A 26,135-nucleotide genomic window follows, 5' to 3' on the forward strand; every position below is an offset into this window, starting at 1 on the left:
GATGACAATAATTCTTTCACTATGCTGGTCATAGTAGCTTACCCGCTGTCCTATTTTCTTATTCATTATTAAACCAACTCCTGCATTTCCTCTGTTTGATTTTGTGTTGATAATTTGGTAGTCGCCTGACCAAAAATCCTGTTCTTCCTGCCAACGTACTTAACTTATACCAACTATATCTTCGGTAGTCGCCTGACCTAAAATCCTGTTCTTCCTGCCAACGTACTTCACTTATACCAACTACATCTAACTTTAGTCTATCAATCTCACTTTTCAGATTCTCTAATCTACCACAACAATTCAAACTTCTAACATTCCACGCTCCGACTTGCAGAATGTCAGTATCCATCTTCCTGATGATCGCCCCCTCTTGTGTAGTCCCCACCCGGAGATACAAATGCTGGACTAGTTTACCTCCGGAATATTTTACCCGGGAGGAAGCCATCATCAGTACATCGTTCATACAGGGAGAGCTTCATGTCCTCGGGAGTTAGTTATGGCTGTAGTTTCCCGTTGCTTTCAGCCGTGTAGGAGTATCAACACAGCTAAGCCATGTTGAGTATTATTACAAGGCCATATCAGTCAATCATCTAGACTGCCGCCCTTGCAACTTCCGAAAAGCTGCTACCCCTCTTTCGATGAACCATTCCTTAGTCTGGTCTCTCAACAGATACCCATCCGATATGGTTGCACCTGCGGCTCAGCTATCTGCTTCATTGGGACACGCAAGCTTCCCCACCGTGGCAAGGTCACATGATTCGCAGAGGAGGTTCACCATCTTAATAATTATATTTATTTTATTTTATATTTTATGGGTACACTGGACTACTCTAGTCAATTATACAGAGGAGTTTTTGCTTTTCTATCAACCCATATTTCTTCATTCTGAGAATTATTGCCTTCCTATCTTCAACTGAAAACACCCTTCCATTAGACCTTTTATTAATCTTAGTCTGTAGCCTGATATGTGTGTTTTGGAGTATCTTAATTTTGTCTGTTTTGTTCTTAAGATCATCTCAATGACAACAACAACAGCAACAAAAAAAATTTTGGACAATTTATACGGTTTTAGGAATTTTTAGAATATCCTGTGTTCTTAATGGTGATTTTTAGATGATTTCTTTATTGTGTGTTTCATTTATTGGTGTTTTACAAACAGAATATTTAATGTTGATGCTGTTTGCTATAGTTATATGTTACGTTTTTATTCATTGATGTTTTCCTTTGGTTGACATGACAGGTATCTAACCGGAAGTTTCTTTATCACTATTTTACCCCAATAACATAGAATTTGCACATTATTTTATATAATTGTTTTATATTACCAAGGCAACTTGCTTTTGAATGAGAATTAGGTCACCCAAATTTACTTTTCCACAGCAATCGATTCTCCTCCTAACCTATAACTGTTGTTCGGGTCACTGAGTTCAAGCAAGGAGAAATCAATTACATCATCTGATGAACCAGCTGATCATGTTGATTGTAAACTCTGTGAGAAGTCCTTTACTAGAAGCAGTATTAATATACTGAGTGGTCAGAAATAACGTGAACTAGTTATCTGAGTGTTAGAGGGTTTGTCATACTGTTAAATAATTTGAAAGAAATAATTCAATATCTCACACCATTGTCATTTTATCAGCTGCTCAATTTAGCTAATCAGATCTCTTTGCGGGCAAATTCAAACAGGCTTTGTGCAGCCGTGTTGCTGAATCTGTACATGACTTAAGAACGGCTCAAGAGCATGCCGAGAAATAAGCATCAAACACGCCGTTGATTTCAGCAAGTGTCACCGTAGTGTACTTGCTTTGGCGTGATCCTATTCGCCCATGGAGTGATCCGACTGACTAAATTCAGCAGCTGATAAAATGACAATAGTGCAAGATAATCAAATGATTTGTTTCAAATGATTTATCACTATGACCAACGCTCTAACGCTCATATACCCGGTTCACGTTGTTTCCGACCACCCCGTATATTTGACCAGGAGAATGTGGTCTCAAACACCCGAACAAGGTGAAGAACCTAATCCTGTGATACCCTTAACTAAATGTCCCCACTGAAACAAAATCTGTCAAGACTGCACATGGTGTCAACATACATATTAGTAGAGCCCATCCAAAAGTCCATCCTGCAAACCATCACCAAAACCACAAGCCTGATATTTTGCTTCTCCCAGATCAATCTACCTCAATACCTTAAATACAGGTTAGTGCTCCAGTTGATGCTAAATATCCAAATGAGTAATTCAAGGTTAAACTATCAAACTGTAAAAACAGTATAAGAATTTTAAGATGGGTTCAAAAAGGGATGAGGATTTCCACTGCAGATAAACTATCACAGTTGATTGACAGATGTATTTCTCAGAACCCTATGCAGAGCTGGCAGGATCTAATGCCTTTTGCATACACTTCTTTTCATAGCCCCAAGAAATCTAACAGAACGGCTACTTCTAACAGAAAGGCTACTTCACTAGTTTCTAAATCCATGAAAATTCCAACTGCCACCATCTGCAGCTAAAAAGAACACCGTACCCTCTAAAGTTCATTACATAGAAACCAAAGTACCAGGTGGGAATATTCGACAAGCAGTTAGAATTCTCTCATCAGAATGCACCCAAACCACCTTAAAATCTTTGGTAGATAAACATCCTCTGCCGTCATGCCCATTGTTGTTTCCCGATCCTCATAAACATCCTCCGTCATCACGCCCATTGTTGTTTCCCGATCCTCCTGACCTTATCTCAGCGTGACACCAGAATTTGTGCTTGAAGGAATAAAGGTGTTCCCTAACGGTTCTGCTTCAGGAATTGATGGTATCCACCCTCAACATCTCTAATATCTTAGCTCTAAATCAGCTGGGGATGCCAGGAAAAGACTTCTCCAATCTATCAAAACATTATGCAATTTCATTTTAATAGGGCAACTTAGTTCTGAAATATGCCCAAACTTTTATTGGGCCATATTAATTGCTCTTCAGAAACCTGACATAGCCATTCGACCTATCGGTATTGGGAACACCTTTCAAAAGATGATTGCTAAATTATCTTGCATGGCAGTAAAAGGGTCTATTAGCCAGTATTTCTATCCTCACCAACTTGGCTTTGGTATTTCAAAGGACTGTGAAACCATTATCCATTCCAAGCAAACTTTCCTACATCTAAATGTTAAACTGAACAAAATCTTAGTAAAAACTGACTTCAGAAATTCATTTAACACTACTTCTGTACAAGATAGAAACCCAGAACTTTATGCTTCCCTGTGGCAAGCTTATAGATACCATTCTAACTTGTATTTTGTCGCAGCCTGCAATACAGCAAGGTGATCCAACAGGACCATTACTTTTTAGTCTTGCACTCTACCAGTCATTGCAGACTTGAAAAAAGTCCTCTCAACTTACAGTATTTTGTTTGGATGATGGAACCGTCGGCAGCAATCCTGATACTATTCTTATGGATCTAAAGAAAACTGTCGCTGGTTGTGAAAACTTTAGTTTGAAAGTAAATCCGCATAAATGTGAAATGTACTTCTGTTGTGCAAGAGATAAGACAACAGTTTCTCCAATTCAGGACGCTATTCCTGGTATTCATGTTACAACAAATTCCAGTCTATCCTTACACCGCTAACAGCTGAGACCATGGAGGAAATTGCAAACCAAATTAATAAGGCTGTATGATGATCTATGAGTGAGCAATTCTCACATCTTATTGAAGAACTCTGTCTTTATTCCAAAATTTAATTACTTCCTGCAGACCTTTGTTTCTTGATGTAAGTAAAGGCGACCCAGGGTGTTCCCAGCGTGATGGTACTAATCAGAAGTGTATTCTCCATCTGCGTCCCCCACCCACAGGGGATCCTTCGTTACTTACTTAAGCTGATGATTTGACAAGAAGTTGCCTCGAGCCTCTACTCAATATACCATTTGAGGATAGTAACTGGATCCTGGAGTATTTACAGTACCAATAAAACTTGGAGGCCTTTGAATTCATAGGTTATCTGATATTTCCCTTTTCGCTTTTCTTGCTTCTGCTTGTGGAATATCTGATTTTGTCAGATTTCTGTTTTCTGATTACGATGATGCCACTTGAAAGATATCACTGGAATGCCATGAACAATAATTTGAGTCCTCCGGCATCCCTGGGATTCACAAAAAGTTGGGGTATGATAAACACCCATCAAATTGTTGACTCTTTCATTCTGTCATTTCCAACAGAATTATATTTAAAGTGTTATAATTTATATTGTAAATGAAGTGTGTTTGACAGACTGAAAAGTTTTTGTTACATTTGCCATTCCAAATCTTTTCGCCTATACCAATTTTCACTAAACAGTTTAAGGAGAAATTTCCTCATATCTTCAATTTTCAAGGTTGAGAGTGGGTGGGATGGCTGGATTTCGTGTAAGCAGAAACCTCTACTTTTGCCTGAGCTACAACTTCTCTTCAATACTGGTTGAAATATGTCTAGTTCACTTTCAAATCTATAATGTTCACTGGTCTTTTACATTAACTTCACACTGATTTACTGTACACTGAATGAGAATTTGTTTCACTTCACTGATCTTATCTACTTCTTGAAACACTTTCCAAGCTTCTTAACATCATATAGTTTCCAGTCTCTATTCAGTAACCTAACATCACCCACTGTTTCAAACACATCATAGTATTCTTCTTTTGAAATAATTGTAGGCTTCTTCCTCAATTGTTTTTCTATCTGATCAAAAACACGGTCTGCCGGCATATAGCTATGACCTCTCACTGGATAAGTAATTACAATATCTTCAATGCCTGTTGTTTTCAGCAGAAAATGAATAAGAGTAAGCAGAATGTGACTGTTATTGTTCTGAGCTGCACACCCATCACAAAATTATCTATTTTTTTTCTTATTCTCCAAATCTAGTGAACTCAAGTGGTGTAAAAGAGCACTGGATACCTCTGTAGCACCTTAACCAGCCTGGTCATTGGTCCATACATAAAATACTGGAGAGTGGTCTTGCTTAGGGTAAACAATGCATACATTATACAAACTTATTTGTCTCAAATAGTATGCCTCTTGAATCGGTGTCTTGGGAAGAGTTTGTACTTGCTGTAAGTCAAAACACAATGTGACTGTATCTTGCGACTGATCTTCTCGAAGACTTTCATAAAATGCATTAGCACGCTATCTGTGCGCTCTCTTTTCTATCATGTAATTTGATTTTTCTGGATTCTGACTGGTTTTGATTAGGAATGATACTATAGCTACAAACATCTGAAGCTAGTGTTCTGAAACCAAGGTTAAATTCTGGCACAAAAATATGGCAAAACATTGCAAAGCTGACTTTGAGCTCCGTAATCGCATCTTTGTTATAGATTCTATAGAGTTTACTTATATTAAGTGAACAAGCTAAGAATATCCTCTTTGACTTTTACCTATTGTAATGGCTTTCATGACCTTTGAGATGCTTCAAAAATTGAGGCATACTTTCCTTCTTCTGTACAGATACGCTGGACCTTCTATTACCACCTCTCGTCTCAATGAAGTGTTCACTACATTTTACCTTATGTGCTATATATTTCTTAGCCTTGTTTGTTTTACCAAAAGAAATGAAAATCAACAGCCTCTTTCCAGTCATTCAACCAGGTCAGGAATGGAATGAATGAAGCCCCATCTAGCGGCGAGGATAGGAATTGTGCCGGCTGCCGAAGCCTGTCGCACTCCTCTGGGGCAATAATTAATGATTAACAGATTAAATGAAATGATACTGGAGAGTGTCGCTGGAATGAAATATGACAGGGAAAACCGGAGTACCCGGTGAAAAATCTGTCCTGCCTCCACTTTGTCCAGCACAAATCTCACATGGAGTGACCGGGATTTCAAAAACGGAACCCAGCGGTGAGAGGCCGGTGTACTGCCGCCTGAGCCACGGAGGCTCTCTTTACCAAAAGCACAGACATAAAAAAATTCTTACAGACATTCACTGGCTTCCCTAGTTTTGTTGGTAAAACAAATTTCAGACTGTATGCATGTGGTTGTTTATTTACTGTCTGTCGTGGTCGTCTTCAGTTAACCGATCCAATGGCAAGTTTGGATGCAATAAAATTATCTTGAGAAATTTTATCAGGGATTGATGCTAACTTATCCCTTACAAAGGAATAATCTGAAGGTCTGAACATGTTATATTGAAAGTGCCGTTTGTTTTCATGTCTACATGGAACAAATAGGTTATATCCAACACCTTTCCAATACCTCTTCATTTTTTCTGCTCCACTTTCTGTTAAACCTGAGTTTCTCTTTCTAGTCCCTTTGTTGCATTCTCCAACTAAAACCGTTTCAAAAGAATACATAATGTACGAACAGTGAATAACCAATATGACAAAGGAAAATTTATTCAGAAATTGGACTGAACACCAAAAGCAATAACCATGATAAACATTGCCGTTTACGCAATGCATGATGGGAGTCAATTAGTATGATGGTAGCGTTCTGATTGGCTGAAGATGACAAAGTCTTGTTTCAATGAATACAGCAGTGGACAAAGTTGTTTTTTGAATGAATAGTCTACTTTCAGAAACCAACAGAGCTAAGACAAAGTCTCTTTTGAATGTTAGCTCCATAGATGTAGGATGTAGTAGATAAGTAGAAATGAAAAGGTTAGTACTGTATAGGATAGTGTGGCATGAAGCATTGCATCAAACCAGTCTAAGGACTGCAGACCCAAACAACAACATATAAATATACATCATTCCACATCAGCAAAACATACCGGCAGGTCGATGACATATATAATAGGCCCCTTCAAACAACAAGCATCATCAAAACATACTGGCAATAAAATACTGACACACCACTACATAATATACCAAAATTCTCTAAACATCATGGAGACAATATAATTTGATAACCTTGCTGCATGAATTCAAATGCTTGTTACTGAAATAATGAGAAAATATGAAGTTACTAACCAGAACATTACATGCTTGGCATAATTTCTGTGTGTCATATGGAGCAAGACGTGGAGCTACATCATCGGTTGAACATCGCATGATGCTAGACTCGAGAGCCCGCTGACGGATGTGTTCAATGTTCTCTTCATGTCGTCGTGCTGAATCCTCCTGTTTTTGTTGAATCTTCTTTTGCAGCTCCTCTTGTGTGGCTAATTGGGCAGCATGGAGTGCCAACAAGCGTTCCTCACGATCTCTAAAAAGAGAAGAGCACAAATGAACTTTCATGATTTCTACAACAGCACATGTAACCTTGGTGGAGTGAGTAGATACAAGTCTCAGTGTTCAGGATCCTCCTTGTCTTGCTGAGCTAATTTTATCATATGCCTAGTTCCATGTACGGTACTTGCCTATTCTACTATCTAGTTTTACAATCCAAAATTTGTAGTAAAGATTAGAGTCCTGCATTATAGAGAATGAAGACCAGAGATTAAATGAAATAATCTGATAATTGGCTATATTAGCAGACAACCAAACACTTATGTGAAGCAGCACTGTATTCTACAACCAAGTATGAAAGATCTGGCTGACTCTGTGTATAATCATTGATGGTGATGATCATGATGCTTGTTGTTTAAAGGGGCCTAACATCTAGGTCATCGGCCCTTAATGGTACGAAATGAGATGAAATGTCATGACAATTTAAAAGTCCAAAATCCTCCACTGACCAGAATTCAAATGTGAGGACAAAGGATGAATGGATGGATATGAATTTAAAATAATCAGTGGATCCGACCTGCAATGCCCTACATTCCCACAAACTAATGTTAAACAATAGTATTACTGACCAAGGGACTGCTTCTAAAGCACAATACTAAGTCAATGATGTTTGTAGTGTAAAGGGGTCCAAAATCCAGGTCATCAGCCCCTCATAATGGTACTTATCGCTAAGAAAGTAGAACCATGGTATTTATCATGTTGCAGTACTAGTCAAAAGTAGCGTAGACTCGCGGTATTCCACACATTAGGGTAATACTCACAGGTAATGTAATGCGCACATGTAACACAGACATATGGTGTTTCTCATATTGCAGCACCATTTGCAGGCAACGCAAACCTATGGTGTTCCGCACATAAGTTTACTAACCACAGTGACTCTTACTATCCCATGGTGTTCCTCACATAGTGGGTATTAATCACAGGCAAGACAGACCCATGGTGTCGCTCATATAGTGGTACTAATGACGGGTATTGTAAAACCCAGCCAGAAGCACATACTGTCATTACAAATCACAAACCTATTGTGTACTTAACATAGTGGTTCTACGCACAAGTAAACATGACTCATGGTGTTCCCTGTGTGATGGTACTAATTACAAGTAGTCTCATGGTTCTAATTCGATCATCCCTTGGTCACCCCTTTTAGTGGCCTCTTACGACAGGCAGGGAATACCGTGGGTGTATTCTTCGTCTGGGTCCCCTACCCACAGGAGGTTGAGTGTTTGGTCCCCAAGAGCTATTTTATTTCACTCAAGTCCGCCGACAAGCTGGTTAGGATTCCCCTATCCGCCACCTGGGATGTGCCACGTGGGAGTATCACCTCTCCCTCCTGCTACGCCAGCGTAGTAGGTTCGTGGCTGTGTATAACCAGTCTTTTCTATTTGTGTCAGATGTGTCCTTTCAGGTAATTCCCTTGTCTGCCATAAAATTGCTCCACCACTATAACCAAAAAACACACACCTACTTTATTGATTGTAACTTTAAAGCTTTTCTTTTTTTTTTTTTTTTTAAGGTATGTTATAGGTGTTATAATTAGTGTTCAACAGAGTGAAAGGCTTTAAAGTTGCATTAACAGAGTTAATGGACATTAAGATTTGGGCCGCAGCATCTCTACCTACATTTGTTCCTTTAGCTCCATTTGCTTCTTTTGGCTCCATTGACTCCATTATTACTCTGCTTGGATGACCGTTGTTAGAATGGCTATTGTGTTTGGGGCTTGACCCAAGAGCATCAGATGCAAAGTATACTGCAGATGCATCAGAGTGCTCACAGTTTCATTGAGTGTGTCAGAACTCTAACTTTCTTTCCTTAAACACGAGCGGAATAGTGTGACTCGGTGCAAATTCAGTCGACACGGAAAAATATGGCTTCCTTCTTAAAGGATTAAAAAATGTGCAACACATCAGGAATGTCATGAAAATATATTTTGATAATATTTTAAATAAATCTGCAAACTCAGAATCTGGTGAATGATCAGGAATAACTGGAGATGATATACTGATTAACTGGAATGAGGTAGAAAGAGCACTACACCAGATGAAGTGCGGTAAACCAGCTGGGATGGTGAAGTAACACCAAATATGATCAAAGCAGCAAAGTTCTTGCTGGCTCTGGAGAATGCATAAGTTACCACTTCATCATGTCACGTACATGTTCAATTGGCGAGAGATCTGGTTATCTTGTTGGCCAGAGCAGTTGATGAACACAACAAAGAGTGTGTTGCGACACAGCAGCTGTTTGTGGATGTCTACTGTTCTGCTAAAAAACCGCATCACCTTCCTGTTGAAGAAATGGCAGTAGCACAGGGACAACAACCTGTGCACTGTAGTGGGCACTTGATACGTTACCCTGCAGAAATAACAACCGTGACCACAAGTTGTAACTGATAGCACCCCCATATCATGAAGCCTGGGATGGGATCTGTGTGTCGTGGGTGAATGCACTCTGGAATAGGCCTCTCACCAGGTCTACGCCGTACAAGTGTACGTCCATCACTTGCATACACACAGAACCTACTCTTGTCACTGAAGACAACAGAGCACCATTTCCCTCTCCAGCCGATTCTTTCACGACACCAGAGTAACCATGCTTGGCTGGGTTGTGGTGTCAGTAGTAGTCCAGCGCCTGGCCAGAGACACACGTGATCATAATCCTGCTGCAAGCAGACAGCTCCCAATGGTCCTTGGTCACACAGCAGGTGCAACATGTGACCGAATTTCATCCCTGGATGATGTTCGGTCAGCTACCACTGTTTGGACAATGCGTCGATCTTGACATGTGTCTGTACTATGTGGATGTCCAGAGCCTGGTCTACGGGTGAGGGGATGTTCCACAGACCACTGCTGAAAGCGACACACCACTGATACATTGTGGCCAACATGTGCAGCAATCTGTCAATACACCCATCCAGCTTCCCACAGGCCCACAATACAACCCCGTTCAAATGGCTGCAGTTGTTCAACAAGAGCACATACTCATCAGCGGGGCATGGTTGTACCTTAGAATGAATGTTGCAAACATTGTTCACCTCTAACCTCAGCACAGTTACTGTCTGCAAAGTCAAAACAGACCGTGTACGGACAGGCCTCCTGAGCACCATTCGATCGCCAATGTCCGTGACAAAAGAATCACTAACACAACAACCCCTCAGTATGCACATATTATACCCCGGTGCCACTGAACACAGTCCTTGAGGATGTTGCATGTTCTTTTTCCAGCAGTGTTTATAAAAAACCCACACAAACAATCAACATTATACAAAAAGATTCAACATGCCCAGGCGTTCACAAAACTGCGCCCTTATACAATATGATTAATAGTATAAAAAGCCCACACAAACAATCAACATTATACGAAAAAATTCAACGTGCCATGCGCTCACAAAACTGCGTCCTTATACAGTATGGTTAATAAAGACTACAAGAAAGAAATCAACACTATATACACTATTGCAATAAACTACGGATACAACAAAGAATTTGTCAAAAAATCATTAACAAAATAAAAAAACAAACTTTCTACTACTCTGAAGAAAGAATCAGAAGAGAAAAAAGAATAAAAAGAATATGTCACCTTCACTTATAATAATAAAAATATTTACCAAATCATCAACATTACAAGAAAAAAAAGTTTCACCATAGCATTCAAAACAAATAATAGTAATGCCAAAATACTCTTCAATAATATATACTCACAATCAAGAGTATACAAACTAAAATGCACAGTTGTGAAGCCAATTATACAGAACAAACTGGCAGAAACATTACTACACATTACAGAGAACACATTAATGCCAACTGACACAGAAAATCTTCTCCAATGAATGAACACATGAATGATAATAATCACAAATTTACTACCATCAACGAAAACATAACGATACTCCAAATAGCTAATAAAGAAACATTTCTAAACATTGTTGAAAATATCAAACAAATAGATCAAAGATACAACCCTGCATACAATATCAATAAAATCACAGAGAAAATCAACATATTATATGATGAATTCTTGAACAACAACACGCTTAAATTTCCTGATACACGTGCGAAACAAATAATAAGCCCCTCATCAGTCAGCTCAACTGCCCCTCCAACTCCACTTCCCCTCACTAACAGGCTTCAACAAACAACAGCCCTCATCCACTCACTCACTCACATGATCATTTCACCTGATAACCACAACAATAGGGACTAGAAGACAGAATGTAAGTTCAAGTACTTATTCTGAATATCACTAACAATTACAATCACTAATCTTCTTGGTTCTCCTTTTTATTCTACGTAACCTATTAAGAAGACCTGCTTAATTTAATCAACAACAATAAAACTTCACAGGCTTCTTTATCGACAACAGATTCCTTCAATAACATTATTGGTACAAAAATTAAAACGTATAATGTGATATCTTCCAGTGCCCATTAGACCATTAATTTTTATCAACAGCTATCTTTCAACAAGTGGTGTAACTCTCAAACATTTCATCACGTCAAGTGAGAGTATTTGAAAAACTTTTAATGACTCACATTTATTCATGCGTTTATTAAAATTATTGTAATACTTTTCAAGATGTACAAGATACTATACGTACCAATTTTAATGGCAAAATTTCGTAAATACTCATAAATTATTGTATTTTTTTCTAGCTGAAGATGGCCCAAAATAAGCCGAAACATGTCCTAGCTTTTATGATCTCTCTCTTTCTTTTTTTTTACAATTGGCTTTACATCGCACCAACACAAATAGGTTTTATGGTGATAATGGGACAGTAAAGGGCTAGAAGTTGGAAGGAAGCGGTCGTGGCCTTAATTAAGGTACAGCCTCAGCATTTGCCTGGTGTGAAATGGGAAAACCATTAGATGATCTATAATGGAAGTCTTGCATCTCAGTACAATTTTGTCACCTGATAACGACAACAACAGGGTCTGAAAAACAGAATGTAAATTTAAGTAATTTATTTATTCTCCATATCACTAACAATCAAAGCATAGAAATCAAAAACTCACAAACTCCCATAAACCAAATTTTACAGGAGGGACACAAAACTATTTTATGGCCATGTTTTCCATTAAAACATCTCGATATTATTTTTAATTGAAGAATTACCTTAATATAAACAAACTATGAATATGAAATTAACAATAGCTAGATACAATTTTATTTTTAAAATCTTATACGTGCCTGTAATTAGGTAGAGTTTTTTTTTTTTCCATAGTGTCTTAACAAACAAAGTATCAGAACTCCCTTTGTGGCCGTCTACTTCACTGTACATATTAGTTACTTGTTTATTGCCTGATATTCAATGTACACCAAAGTTATACACCCACATCTGTCTGAGGTAGAATTCATCACAAACGTCTGTGATGGGAACAGGGAGATTTTGCTGGAAGTCGAAAGTTATGATTTTTATTATCATTCTCATCTTCCATTGGCATGCAATAGTGCTGCCAAGTAATGTAGAATATTAACGGAAAACAGAAACTTGCTAACTCCATGGAATAAATTGGTTTTTGATTTCCATGAAAGAATAATCAGCTTGCAGCTGACTAGTTACCTTTGGATTTGGATGTTTTACGCTATACATGGATAGTAGGCTAAGCTTCCAATACTTTTCCATCATAACACTGAAAATGAAAAAAAAGTAGAGTTAGATGCTTTTTGATTTCCATGATTCAATTATAATTGCTAATCTACCGGTTTCTCCTTTTTATTCTAGGTAACGTACTTAAGAAGACCTGCTTAATTTAGTCAACAACAATAAAAATCTTCACAGGCTTCCTTACTCACAGCAGTTTCCTTAAATAATATTGACAACAAAAATGAAAATGAATGGTGTAATGAAGTACTAAATAGGTGGAACTCGAATTTCATATTCTATTAAGGAATAAAAGTTGTTTATAGCTATGCCTTGTTTTATGAGCAATAGTAGGTATATGCACGGGCAAGACTAGTCCGCTATGAAATGTTCGTTGCAAGTGATGTATGTGTATTAATAATATGTATTAATTTGTACATGTCAACTACCAACCAGTTACCTGATTTTTTACCTTGAGGTGATAATTTGACTGATGATGCCCTCAATGAAGGGCAAAACATGTCTCAAGTGGAATCAATAATAAATTCCTAATTTATAAAATTTATATGTATTGAATAGGTGAAAAAACAAACCTTTTAGCATCCTACATGAAATGTTCGGCCGAGTACACAAGTTGCATTATGTACGATGGCCGGTCAAAGTCAAACCAAATCTAAATCAGTTTATGCAGGACTTTAGTACAGATACTAACACATATATAGATGATTTTTCTCTCTCTCCTTTTTTTTTTTTTACAACTGCTTTACATCACACTGAGACAGATAGGTTTTATGGTGATGATAGGATAGGCCTAGGAGTTGGAAGGAAGCAGTCGTGACCTTAATTAAGGTACAGCCCCAGATTAGAAACTCAGTAAATGGTTTGATAATAATGTTATAGGTTTTATGCCCCACTAACTACTTTTACGGTTATCAGAGATGCTGTTGTGTTGAATATTGTCCTGTAGGAAGTCTTCTATGCGCCAGTAAATTTATCAATACAAGGATGGTACATCCGACTGAACCGGGATAATAAATAGTTTGTGTAATTATCTCCTTCTACTACACAGCTCACCATATTCATTTCCAAAAAAGATGGAAGTGTCCAAATATTTAACAGTCACAGATAACAAATGATACCCAAACACTACATGAACTTACATCCTCCTTTTAAAGTACAGTAAATTTCTTCACCTAATGAATGTGTGAAAATACAGTAGAAGTCCGCTATAGCGAGTACGGCATATAACGAGAACTCCGTCATAGCGACGACTTTTTTCTGTCCCTTCAAAATTCCTATATTAACCTGTATATCGTCCTTCGGTTAAAGCGAGAACCCTATCACTGGCACATCCGTTATTACGAGCGTTCCGTTACCAATATTTATGCACCCCAGCGATGATATTGCAGGCGATCGATTACCTTCGGCATCGTTTCCTCGCTATGTGCACTAGCGATTTCTCTCGTCGACATTCGAAGGCGATATCGGAGTCGATTAGTAATATCCGTCGACAGCTGTTCCGTAAAGAAAATTCGAAATGAAAGAGAACATATTTTCATAATAAATGCGTAAATGAAGTGTCCGATAACGGTTGTTAACTCGTTAAAAATTAAGGCTGACTAATAAACGACCACTTAATTTTGAGGCTAAATACTGCAATTAAGTAAGAATGGGATACACCTCGAGATATGGCAGAGTGCTTAATTGATTTCATAGGTTAGTTTGTATTTTGTCGCGTCTGGTTAAATTACGGAATGGCTATTATGAAAATGTATAGCGAGAAAGGTATAATTTCTCTACCGGTGCTTGAAGTGTGTTTTCATCATACGTATAGTACGGTTAAGTTAGGATACGTGACGCTGTTTGAATAAGAAAACTGAAACGTTTGCAACAAAATGCGATCGATCATCTTCGGTACGGTATAGTTTTCTCACTTTGTGCATTTGCGAGCTCTCTCGTTGACGTTCAAAGGCGATGTTGGAGTTGATTAGTAATACCCATCGACTGCTGTTCTCTAAAGAAAATTTGAAATGAAAGAGGATAACACGTTTTCGTAAAAAATGCGTAAATAACGTGGCCGATAGCAGTTGTTAACTCGTGAAAATAAAGATTGAATAAACTATATCTTAATTTTAATGTTATATACGGAAATTACGTAAGAATGTCATACACCTCAAGGTATGGCAGAGTGCATCACTGATTTCAGAGGATATTTCATATCTTCTTGCGTCTAGTTACGACTATTTACATGTAAATTTTTCGCGAGGAGATTATTTCTCTTCATGCGTTTCAAATATGTTTTCATGATAGGCTACATATACGGTTAGTTTAGGTGACGCTGTTTGAAGAAGAAAGCTGAGGTGTTTGCCACAGAAATCTCTGGAGTGATACCGTATTTCTCTGAATCCAAGACTTTTTTTTTTCTCAGAATCTCATGCGAAAACTCAAGGGTTGTTGAATTCGCGGCCTAACAGTAAGTTAATGGATACCACTGGCAACTACCGCGGTAACCACGCTGCTTCTTTTCACACGAGCACAGAACTTTTTGACGACCGCTTCTATACTACACATCGCTACCGGTTGTACAGTGTACAGCAAAGAGGGTGTACAGTGCCTGTGTGTTTCTCAAATCTGCAGAATGGCATCAAAACATGCGACCCTTCGAATTCTTAGAAAAGCCATGGCTACTCATAACGCGTCTATTGTACTTGACGCTTAGTAAAATTACGGTTTATAGACAGCAGGAATATTTTCGTGATGGATAGTCGTATTGTAAAGATACGCGGAAAAGGTATTGCCGGCAAATTTTCAACGGGTTCTAGTCGATATTATGATGCCAATTTTAAGTTAATGTGTATTAAACACTCGGAAATGTAGAATAATTGTGCAGCCGCAAGAAAATACGGCATAAGCCTAACTAAAGCCAATATTTGGCGTTAGCGTGAAGACAAAGAGATTTTTAAAAATGCGCACTGCATAAAAATGCATTCAGTGGTCCACAACAAGGACGCTTTAAAGAAGTCGATGATGAAATTGTGAGGTATGTGCACGAAAAACGCAAGGGCGGTTGGCCATATCGTGGCGCAATAAACTCGTTCGTTGACTTTCAACGTTCGCGATTAGGCCTATACATCGCTAGCCGTTGAATTTGGCCGAACCCGACAAGCGAGACATGCGTGTAGCGGTAGCCGTTTATATCTGACGCTGCGTAAAAGTAACAGTTTTACAGACAGCAAGAATAATTTCCTGATGGATCGTTGTATTGTAGAGACACATGGAATAGGTATTGCCAGAAAATTTTCAACGAGTTCTCTTCGATATTATGATGCCAATGTTAAGTTAATGGTCCTTAAACCCGCGGAAATAAAGAATAATTGTGCAGCCGCAAAAAAAAATGAAATACGGCGTGACGAAAGTCAATGTTCGGCGTCTAAAAATAGTCTAAAAATGCGTAGGCCTGTACAATTTTACAAACTTCTTTTTGAGCCTGATTTAAATTTTTTGAAGGAAAAGGTGGGGTTCATCTTGGATTCGGAGAAATACGGAACTATATTTTTTTCAGAATGAAATTAAACATACACTTTCACGTAGTATCGGATTACGAAAAATAACATACAAGTAAGCCGAAGTGTGGATATCAGCTGCGGAAATGCAAGTTTTGAACAAACTGATTGCCGTTTCATACCGATTTTAAAGTGCATGAAGGGTTTTCCGACTTTTATACAAAAATCGGATATAACGACAATCCGTTATAGCGAGTAAATTTCTCGCTGTTATGAATTCTCGCTATAACGGACTTCTGCTGTATATACTTAACCCACAACTGAAATATACGAAATCAAACAATTTTTCACATCAAAAATATGAACTAGAGATATAAATATGAACTAGAGATATAAGAGAAAACTTTTTAGAAGATAAATAAATTGCCTTTCCACATAACTGATCTGCTTCAAACGATCAGAAACTTACCTCGCCTTCTCTCTTGCCAATTCTTGCCGTTCTTTCTCTCTCTCCAACTGCTTCATACCCACACGCTCTTCTCTCTTCCTTCTTAGTTCCTGCATCTTTTCCAAGCGTTCCTGAAATGTCATACGTATTCTATGAGCACATCCCTTTTACCAACATATAAACAAAAATAAATCTACTCCATAAATATAGGAAAAATATTAATATTTCCCAATATCAACATGGGCAATGTTAATTCTGATAATGATGACAAGGCACATCAACATAATACTTAAGCAGCAGTCTGAATAATTGTATGAATTTACTGCCCCATATGTCTTTTCAAATAATAGAAGTTACAGTGAAATTAGGCATGCTGATCTCCTCCAAACTTTCAAAGCTTGACTCATCATAGACAGGGAATAAAAAGGGAATGTAAAGTTTAGACATTTTCAAATAAATTCATGTGCCTAATGTTGTTTAACTACTATGCTTTCCTACTTACCATCAAGGAGTAATTTTAGGAAATTTCTGTGCAGAGGAAACCACACCAAAAACCTGGTATAATTATTTATTTCTCTCAAAAAATTTGATTAAATATAGTTTCCTGAGAAGACTGCAAAAATAAATTGAAGTTCAGTCCACAAAATGATATTTTTTATGTACATCTGAAGTTTTGGCACTATTTCCTCATCAAGACTGAATTTCTGTAGAAATGGCTCTCAATGAGTATTAAAGCTAGGAGCAAAAATGGCTCATAGCAGGCTGAGAAGAAATGGATGTAGAAAAACTGTAATTGGTACGGAGACAATCCATCTATGTGAAGATGACGATGAATGAAGATGCAGATTCTATCCTTAATCATTTGTATTTCCATATTTGTTCTAATATCCTCTTTCTGATAACTCTTCCTCTTCCCCACAATATCCTGCCATTGTGTTTATCCTAATGTTGCCATCTTTTGATATATGACTTCAGTTGTCAGATCCTTTCCATTACATACACTCTCTTCCTCTCTATATCAATGGACTAACATTTCAGACAAAATTCACACAAAATATTTAATATGACATCATCATACAAAACTGCCCATTAAACAACAATGTTGGTAACAGAAATAAAAGATAGTGTTTCTGTCCTGGGAGTCAAGCAGCTGAAAATGCTCCAAAGAAATAACTTTGTTACTTTTATGCGACAGTAGGTTAGCTGGTTTACTTTCAACAAAACAAAAAAGTATGTATTAAAATCCCCACATATATCTTGTATGAAGAATTCTTAACATAAATTTCAGGGGGAATATATGGGTTATTTTGAATAAATATGGTATTAAATAAACATTGAATTAAAATCATTACTAGTGTTTCCACAAATACAGACCTGTCTCTCTGCTTCCAACACACGTCGACGTTCCTCTGCAGCTGCCTCTTTAGCTGCTTTCTCCTCCACTTTCCGCTGCCGTTCTTCTTGAATGCCTTGAAGACGCTCTTCTTGTTCCTATTAAGGGAACACACTTCTTTCAGATAATATACAAGAGATGTTCAGATACTTCAAATTGATATAATATTAACCTACCTGGCAGAGAGCCATGAAGTCATGTCGCTTGTTCTGGGCCTCCAGTTCATTGATGAAGGCAATCTCCTTAAGCTTCTCCTCCTCATCATGAGCTTTACGAACAATTCGTTTCAGATGACGTTTACGGTTAACTTCTGCTCGCTTCAACTTCATTTCCAAGCGAATTCGTTTGTCTTCAATCAGCTGTGCCTGTGCTGCTTTGACTTCCTCAACCTAAAAATTCAAGCACTTTTAGTAAATCATAACCACTTAACAACAATTTCCTAATCAGAGTAATTCGAAGATATTACTTTTCAGAGCTCAAACGAAGTGTTTAGTTTTAATTCAGTTAGCAATATGAAGATATATGAATATTCCTCATAAAAGATAGTTACTAGATTATTATAAGTATACATTAGTAAACCCTCCCCTGCAAACCATGTGACCTTGCAACAGTGGGGAGGCTTGTGAGTCCCAATGAAGCAGATAACAGAGCCACAGGTGCAACCAAATCAGACGGGTATCTGTTGAGAGACCCGACTAAGGAATGGTTCATCGAAAAGCGGGTAGCAGCCTTTTGGAAGTTGCAAGGGTGGCAGTCTAGATGATTGACTGATATGGCTTTGTAATAATGCTCAACATGGCTTAGCTGGGTTGATACGGCTACACGGCTGAAAGCAACGGGAAACTACAGCCATAACTAACTCCTGAGGACATGCAGCTCTCTCTGTATGAATAATGTACTGATGATGGCTTCCTCCCGGGTAAAATATTCCAGAGGTAAACTAGTCCACCATTCGGATCTCCGGGTGGGGACTACACGAGAGGGGGCGATCATCAGGAAGATGGATACTGACATTCTGCAAGTCGGAGCGTGGGATGTTAGAAGTTTGAATCGTTGTGGTAGGTTAGAGAATCTGAAAAGGGAAATGGATAGGCTAAAGAAGTGAAGTACGTTGGCAGGAAGAATATGATTTTTGGTCAGGCGACTACCGAATTATCAACACAAAATCAATCAGGGGAAATTCAGGAGTTGGTTTAATAACGAATAAGAAAATAGGGCACCGCGTAAGCTACTACGACCAGCATAGTGAAAGAATTATTGTCGTCAAGATAGACACCAAACCAATGCCCACCACAATAGTGCAGGTCTATATGCCTACTAGTTCAGCAGATGATGAGGAAATCTAAAAAATATATGAAGAGATAGAAGATTTAATACAATATGTAAAAGATGACGAGAATCTAATTGTGATGGGAGACTGGATTGCAGTGGTAGGCTAAGAAAGAGAAGGTAGTACAGTGGGAGAATTTGGATTGGGACAAAGGAACGAAAGAGGAAGTTGGCTGGTTGAATTCTGTCCAGATCATAATTTAGTCCTTGCCAATACTTGGTTCAAACACCACAAACGACGGCTGTATATGTGGATGAGCCTTGGAGACACTGGAAGCTATCAAATAGACTTCATTATGATTAGGCAGAGATTCAGAAACCAGGTGTTGGATTGCAAAACTTTCCCAGGAACAGACATGGACTCTGACCACAACTTGTTGGTCATGAAATGCCATCTGAAGTTGAAGAAATTGAAGGGAGGAAAGAATGCAAAAAGATGGAAGACAAGTTGAAAGAAAAGAGTGTCAGGGATTGTTTCATGGAACATGTTGCAAAAGGACTAAATGAAAAGGCTGAAGGAAACAATAGAGGAAGAGTGTATAGTCATGAAAAATGAAGTCAGTAGGGCTGCTGAAGAAATGTTAGGAAGGAAGAAAAGATCAACTAAGAATCAGTGGATAACCCAGGAGATACTAGACCTGATTGATGAACAACGAAAATACAAGAATGCTAGAAATGAAGAGGGCAGAAAAGAATACAGCTGATTAAAGAATGAAGTGGATAGAAAGTGCAAGGTACTAAGGAAGACTGGCTGAAGGAGAAGTATGGTCCTAGGAAAGGAAGATGCTGCATACAGGAAAATCAAGGAAACCTTTGGAGAAAGGAAATCTAGCTGTATGAATATTAAGAGCTCAGATGGAAAGGGAGAGAAGACAAAGCAGAAAGATGGCAGGAACATATCCAACAGTTGTATAAAGGTGAAGATGTAGATAATTTGGTTCTGGAACAAGAAGAGGCTGTTGAAGCAGATGAAATGGGAGACCCAATTTTGAGCTCAGAGTATGACAGAGCTGTGAGTGACCTCAATAGGAACAAGGCACCTGGAATTGATGACATTCCCTCTGAATTACTGACTGCCTTAGGAGAAACCAGCATGGCAAGGTTATTCCATTTAGTGTGTAAGACGTATAAGACAGGAGAAGTGCTATCCAATTTTCGGCAGAATGTTGTTAAACCTATTCCCAAGAAAGCCGGTGCTGACAAGTGTGAAAACTATCGGACCATTAGTTTGGTATCTTATGCCTACAAAATTTTAACACGTATTATTTATAGAAGAATGGAAAAACAAGTTGAAGCTGAGTTGGGAGAAGATCAAATTGGCTTCAGAAGAAATGCAGGAACACATGAAGTAATCCTGACTTCACATCTGATCTTAGAGGATCGAATTAAGGAAGACAAGCCCACCTACATGGCATTCGTAGATCTAGGAAAGGAATTCAATAATGTTGATTAGACTAAGCTATTTCAGATTCTGAAGGTGATTGGGATCAGATACCAAGAATGAAGAATTATCTACAATCTGTATAAAAATCAGTCTGCAGTGATAAGAATTGAGGGCTTGAAAAAGAAACAGCAATCCAGAAAGGAGTGAGGCAAGGCTGCAGTTTGTCTCCCCTCCTTTTCAGTGTTTACACAAAACAGACAGTAAAGGAAATCAAAGAGGAATTTGGAAAGGGAATCACAATTCAAAAAGAGGAAATCAAAACCTTGGGATTTGCCAATGATATTGTGAGACTGCAGAAGATCTCGAGAAGCTGCTGAATGGTATGGACGAAATCTTGGGTAAGGAGTACAAGATGAAAATAAATACGTACAAAACAAAAGTAATGGAGTGTAGTCGAACGAAGGCGGTTGATGCAGGAAATATTAGATTAAGTTATGAAGTCTTAAAGGAAGTAGATGAAATTGTTACTTGGGTAGTAAAATAACTAATGATGGCAGAAGTAAGGAGGAAATTAAATGCAGACTAGCACAAGCAAGGAAGAGCTTTCTTAAGAAAAGAAATTTGCTCACATCAAACACTGATATAGGAATTAGAAAGATGTTTATGAAGACTTTCATCTGGAAAGAAAGAGAATAGAAGCTTTTGAAATGTGGTGTTACAGAAGAATGCTTAAGGTGAACTGGATAGATAGAATCACGAATGAAGAAATACTGAATCGAATTGGTGAGAGGAGATCGATTTGGCTAAATTTGACAAGAAGAAGAGTTAGAATGATAGGACACATCTTAAGATACCCAGGAATTGTGTAGTTGATTTCTGAAGGAAGTGTAGGAGGTGAGAACGGTAGGGGTAGACCAAGGTATGAATATGACAAGCAGATTAGAGCAGTGTAGAATGCAACAGTTAGATAGAAATGAAAAGGTTAGCACAGGATAAGGTGGCATGGAAAACTGCATCAAACCAGTCTATGGATTGATGACTCAAACAACATCAACACATTAGTAAACATGGCAAGTTCAAACGAATTGTTGCATCAGCATACACATAAACTTTGTATATGTTAGCAGTCTGGAAATTTTATGTGAATTTTTACTACTTTAAAATGCAGTCTTATTAGATGGAAGTTTACTTTCAAGTCACTAATGAATTCATGACAGAAATTTTACAACGTTAGCTTGATATGTGATCGTATTTCATATAAAGTTACTTTATTTTAAAGAACGAATATGATGATGATGATGACAGAGGAGATTCCGAAATTGCAGAACAAAAAGAAAATAGCATGCCACGCCTTAGGAGGGCATTCCTCAAGGTGGAAGAAACAAGTGCACACGTCCCTTCCCATTCTCACACTAGGAATGTTACTGTTGCTCTTATGTCATTTCCTGTACAAATGATCCGCTATGACTGTACACACACATGATCCAATTTGTATTGTACACTCTAATTGCTGGAAGATCTGATCAAAGTTTTTGTCCCAGTCGTTCTATGCATAAACTGTTTAACTGGGACTATGTCACATTGCCCAAGGTGCACGATGAGGAAGCTTGTCTACAATTGCTTCTTTACTTAATAACCAATCATGCAACAGGATGACCAAAGTATATCAAAATGGCCATAGAAATAACCTTAGAGACTGAATGACAGATTATCAGGGTTCAGCTCCTGTTTATCTTCATTTTATCATCCATTCTGTACACCTACCAGCTACTAATTTCAGGAAATTTATGTTTGAAATAACATTCTGCACAAATTCCCCAGTTTCTGGTGAAACACTGGAAGCTAGAAACTGAATTTGACCATGGCCTACAATTGCAGAAAATTTCTTCTGCATTCATAAATGACAAGATTTACAAATGAAAGAAATGAGAGGCTAGGGGAGACACGAATTACGAGTGAATGTGGTTACAAATAGCATTAGGCAATGCGACCTGGACTAGAACGTGGCAAGGGTAAAGAGTGGTGGAGGTACAGAGTAAAACAGAGAAATATATTTCATGACTCAGTTGCAATTGGTGAAGGGAATGTAATCTATATGTATAAAAGGCAATGTCCTGACTGTTAATGAATATACACCGACAAACTCAGATGTTAGTTTTCCGATATCATTAATTTTCCATAAATTTACTAAATACATTTAACACAACAGTCTTCTCTCTGCTTTCCAGAGGTTTCCCTCTCTTTATGTTTTACATGTGCACGAACTGCTCTGTGCATAACCATTGCAATGAACAAATTCAAGGTCGTGCATTCACGATCTCTGCAGCTGCTATAGCTAGCAGATAAATAGGGGATTTCTGCAAGCAGATATTGGATGTTTAAGATATTCGCTAGAAGCTGAGAACAGTAGGCCTAATATTATTTTTGCACTCAATACTTCATACTTCAAACTGCCATAAACAACTCGTTACAATTGTACAAAATTTAGAAATGGACTACTTACTGGGCGGACAAAGGAAGTGTGAAGGGGTCAAAATCACATGGTTCTGTTTACATCTATGTTATTCTCTGGTTGGAAAGTGAGGTTTTTTTTTTTACTTATTTTACTGGAAAAAGAATAAAGGCTTAAATAAAAAATAAACAGTACATAAATTAGTTAAAAATATTATAAATAGTACATGAATCAGAAAATATAAATTATAAACAGTACATGAATTGGCGAAGGAGGAGTGTGACAGGCCTCGGCAGCCGGCACAATTTCTATCCTCGCTGCAAGTTGGGCAGCTTCATTCATCCCATCCCTGACCTGGTCATTGACTGGAAAACAGGTTGTAGGTTTTCATTTTTCATATGAATTGGTGAAGTGCAGGGGTCACATACAACAACAAGAACATAAGCACAATATGATACTACGACTGTAGCAGCAGCACCCGGCATCCTGCAACAGAAAAACCGTACTGTATATGTGTATCTTAAATATGCTCAGAATTTGTAGTATAAAATAAAATAAAGATGATATACACTGATGCTCCCTTACCTGTAATCTTAGTGTTCATCATCACTGGCAGAATCGCAGTCCTCCTCGTCGTCACCATCATCGTTCTCCCACAGCACATCGTCCTCAGTTCCATCCAGCGAATTAGAGATCTCGCATTTCTTGAAACTCTTCTCCACCAGTTGCGGAGGAATGGAATCCCAAGCATGTTTTATCCATTTGGCAAATCTGCCTTACTTCTGGGCGCTTGATTTTACCAGTAGGCATAAATTTGTGCACTTCGTCTGCCATCCAACGCGTGTACAGTTGTTTCACCACTGCCTTAAAAGGCTGGTTAATGTACACGTCAAGTGGTTGGAGAACGGAAGTTAGACCTCCTGGAATTATTAACAAGTGTGTTCTATTTTTTTTTTTTTTCTATTTGTTTTTACGTCACACTGACACGATAGGTTTTATGGCGACGATGGGAGAGGAAAGACCTAGGAATGGCCTTAATTAAGGTACAGCCCCAGCATTTGCCTGGTGTGAAAATGGGAAACCACAGAAAACCATCTTCAGGGTTGCCGACAGCAGGGTTCGAACCCACTATCTCCCGGATGCGAGCTCACAGCTGCGCGCTCCTAACCGCACGGCCAACTCGCCCGGTAACAAGTGTGTTCTACCCCTTGTAAAAACATCATTAACTTCTTGAGTAGTGTGCCTGCGAAAACTATCTAAAATGAGCATATATCTGAGATTTAGTAATACTCCAGGGCACGGTTGCCAAACCTACTTCATCCAGTCTGCCACTAGGGTGTTTTTTTTTTTTTTTTTCAAGTTGCTTTACTATTGTCTAATTATTTAAACAACTTTTTTTTAAATATGACGGGACATGTTTTGTCTAACTTGTAGACACCCTCAGCCGTAAAATATTCAAGAAAAAGCACAAAATGACAAGGACATAATAACACATTAAAATAATTCAGACCACCGAATACGTCAATTAAAATAGTGAGAATGTTCTAGATTGTTGAGAGCATAACATTCAAACTGCTGATGACAAACTTAAAATTATACACATGAATTGATACATTAAAACTTGATGTTACATTTTTTTCTCTTTTTTCTTTGTTGGTGCTTGTTGACATGCAGTATTCAGGTGTGTCGGTGAAAGCTGATGTAGAGGTGCACAATCTTAATTTCTAGTAGAATAAAGACGATCAATGAGTAAGTATATGGAATCCAGTAAAAGGATGTTAAGATCGTCTTATTGGTGCAAAGTTGTCATTTCTTGTTAAAAATTAGGTGGAATATCTGATCGTATGACGTATATGAATGTACAGTGGAGGGCCCTAGAATGAAAATAAAGACTATTGTAAATATTGAAATTAGGCAAGTATTTGGTGTCATTACGATATAAAAGGCAAAAGAATGAGAAGGAAGAATTACGGCACATCTGATTACTTACGTTCTCGCCTCTCCAAGAGTGATTAGCTTAGCATGGATGATTGTGGCTGACTGAGGACAAACTGTGGAGGTCGTGTGTGATGGGAGCTGGAGTGAGGGAAAGTTAGGGGAAGGTTGGAATCGATAGGCGGGGAGCGATCACGTGGAAGCTTACTTGAATGATTGTCAAAAAAGGAACTGTTAAGTAATGCCTCAAAAATTACGTTCGTAGTTTCTGAAATCTCATTCAAATTGTGAGTGGGGTTGCGTTTTTTATCTATGTTGATATAAATGTTTTCTAAAACATTGAGTAAACTGCCCTTATTGTGAAAATAAAGAATTTTTAGGTCCTGTTCTATGGAAATGAAGAAATGATTGGATTCTGTCATATGAGTGCCCATGGCGGAGTATCTTCTATGTTTAGCGGCGTTTACATGTTCCTTATATCTGATTAAAAAGCCTCTTCCGGTTTGCCCAATATAGCTTACACAAAGCATAAATGTACATCTTTGCTTCTCATTCCCGCCAGTTTTAAAAACACAACATTGGAGGCACCTTTTTTCTTTACAGTATAATCAAGCAGCATTTCGAAGAAAAGTGGTATCTGATCTGTGTTGCCTATTTATGTAAGTATATAAGAGATATTCTTGCATAAATTGATCACATATTTGTGTAAATTCAACAATTTTATCTTTATAATCTGTTGGAAGATGCTGCACGATGGTAGACTTTTGATATAGATGTTGATTTCCATAGGGAACCTGAAATATTTGCCCAGAATGAGTAAATTTATAATACCAATATAAATGGTCCGTTATTGGACATTATAAATTTTCCAGCTAACTCATTCCTGGTTGCCAGCGTTTTGCCCCCGTGTGCTAGGTTGG

General features: G+C 38.1%; 1 protein-coding gene across 1 annotated transcript in view; it reads right to left on the reverse strand.

Annotated features, from left to right (window-relative positions):
* Nucleotides 1–26,135, reverse strand: part of ssp3 (short spindle 3) — a 567,399-nt gene that overhangs the window by 372,282 nt on the left and 168,982 nt on the right. The window contains exons 12-15 of the mRNA XM_068225894.1: nt 18,292–18,504; nt 18,097–18,213; nt 16,744–16,853; nt 6,940–7,174 (exon numbers count right to left, since the gene is read on the reverse strand). Coding sequence (XP_068081995.1) covers nt 6,940–7,174; nt 16,744–16,853; nt 18,097–18,213; nt 18,292–18,504 — 675 coding nt within the window. The remainder of the gene's footprint in view (nt 1–6,939; nt 7,175–16,743; nt 16,854–18,096; nt 18,214–18,291; nt 18,505–26,135) is intronic.

Source organism: Anabrus simplex, chromosome 1, assembly GCF_040414725.1.
Source record: "Anabrus simplex isolate iqAnaSimp1 chromosome 1, ASM4041472v1, whole genome shotgun sequence".
Classification (NCBI taxonomy): domain Eukaryota; kingdom Metazoa; phylum Arthropoda; class Insecta; order Orthoptera; family Tettigoniidae; genus Anabrus; species Anabrus simplex.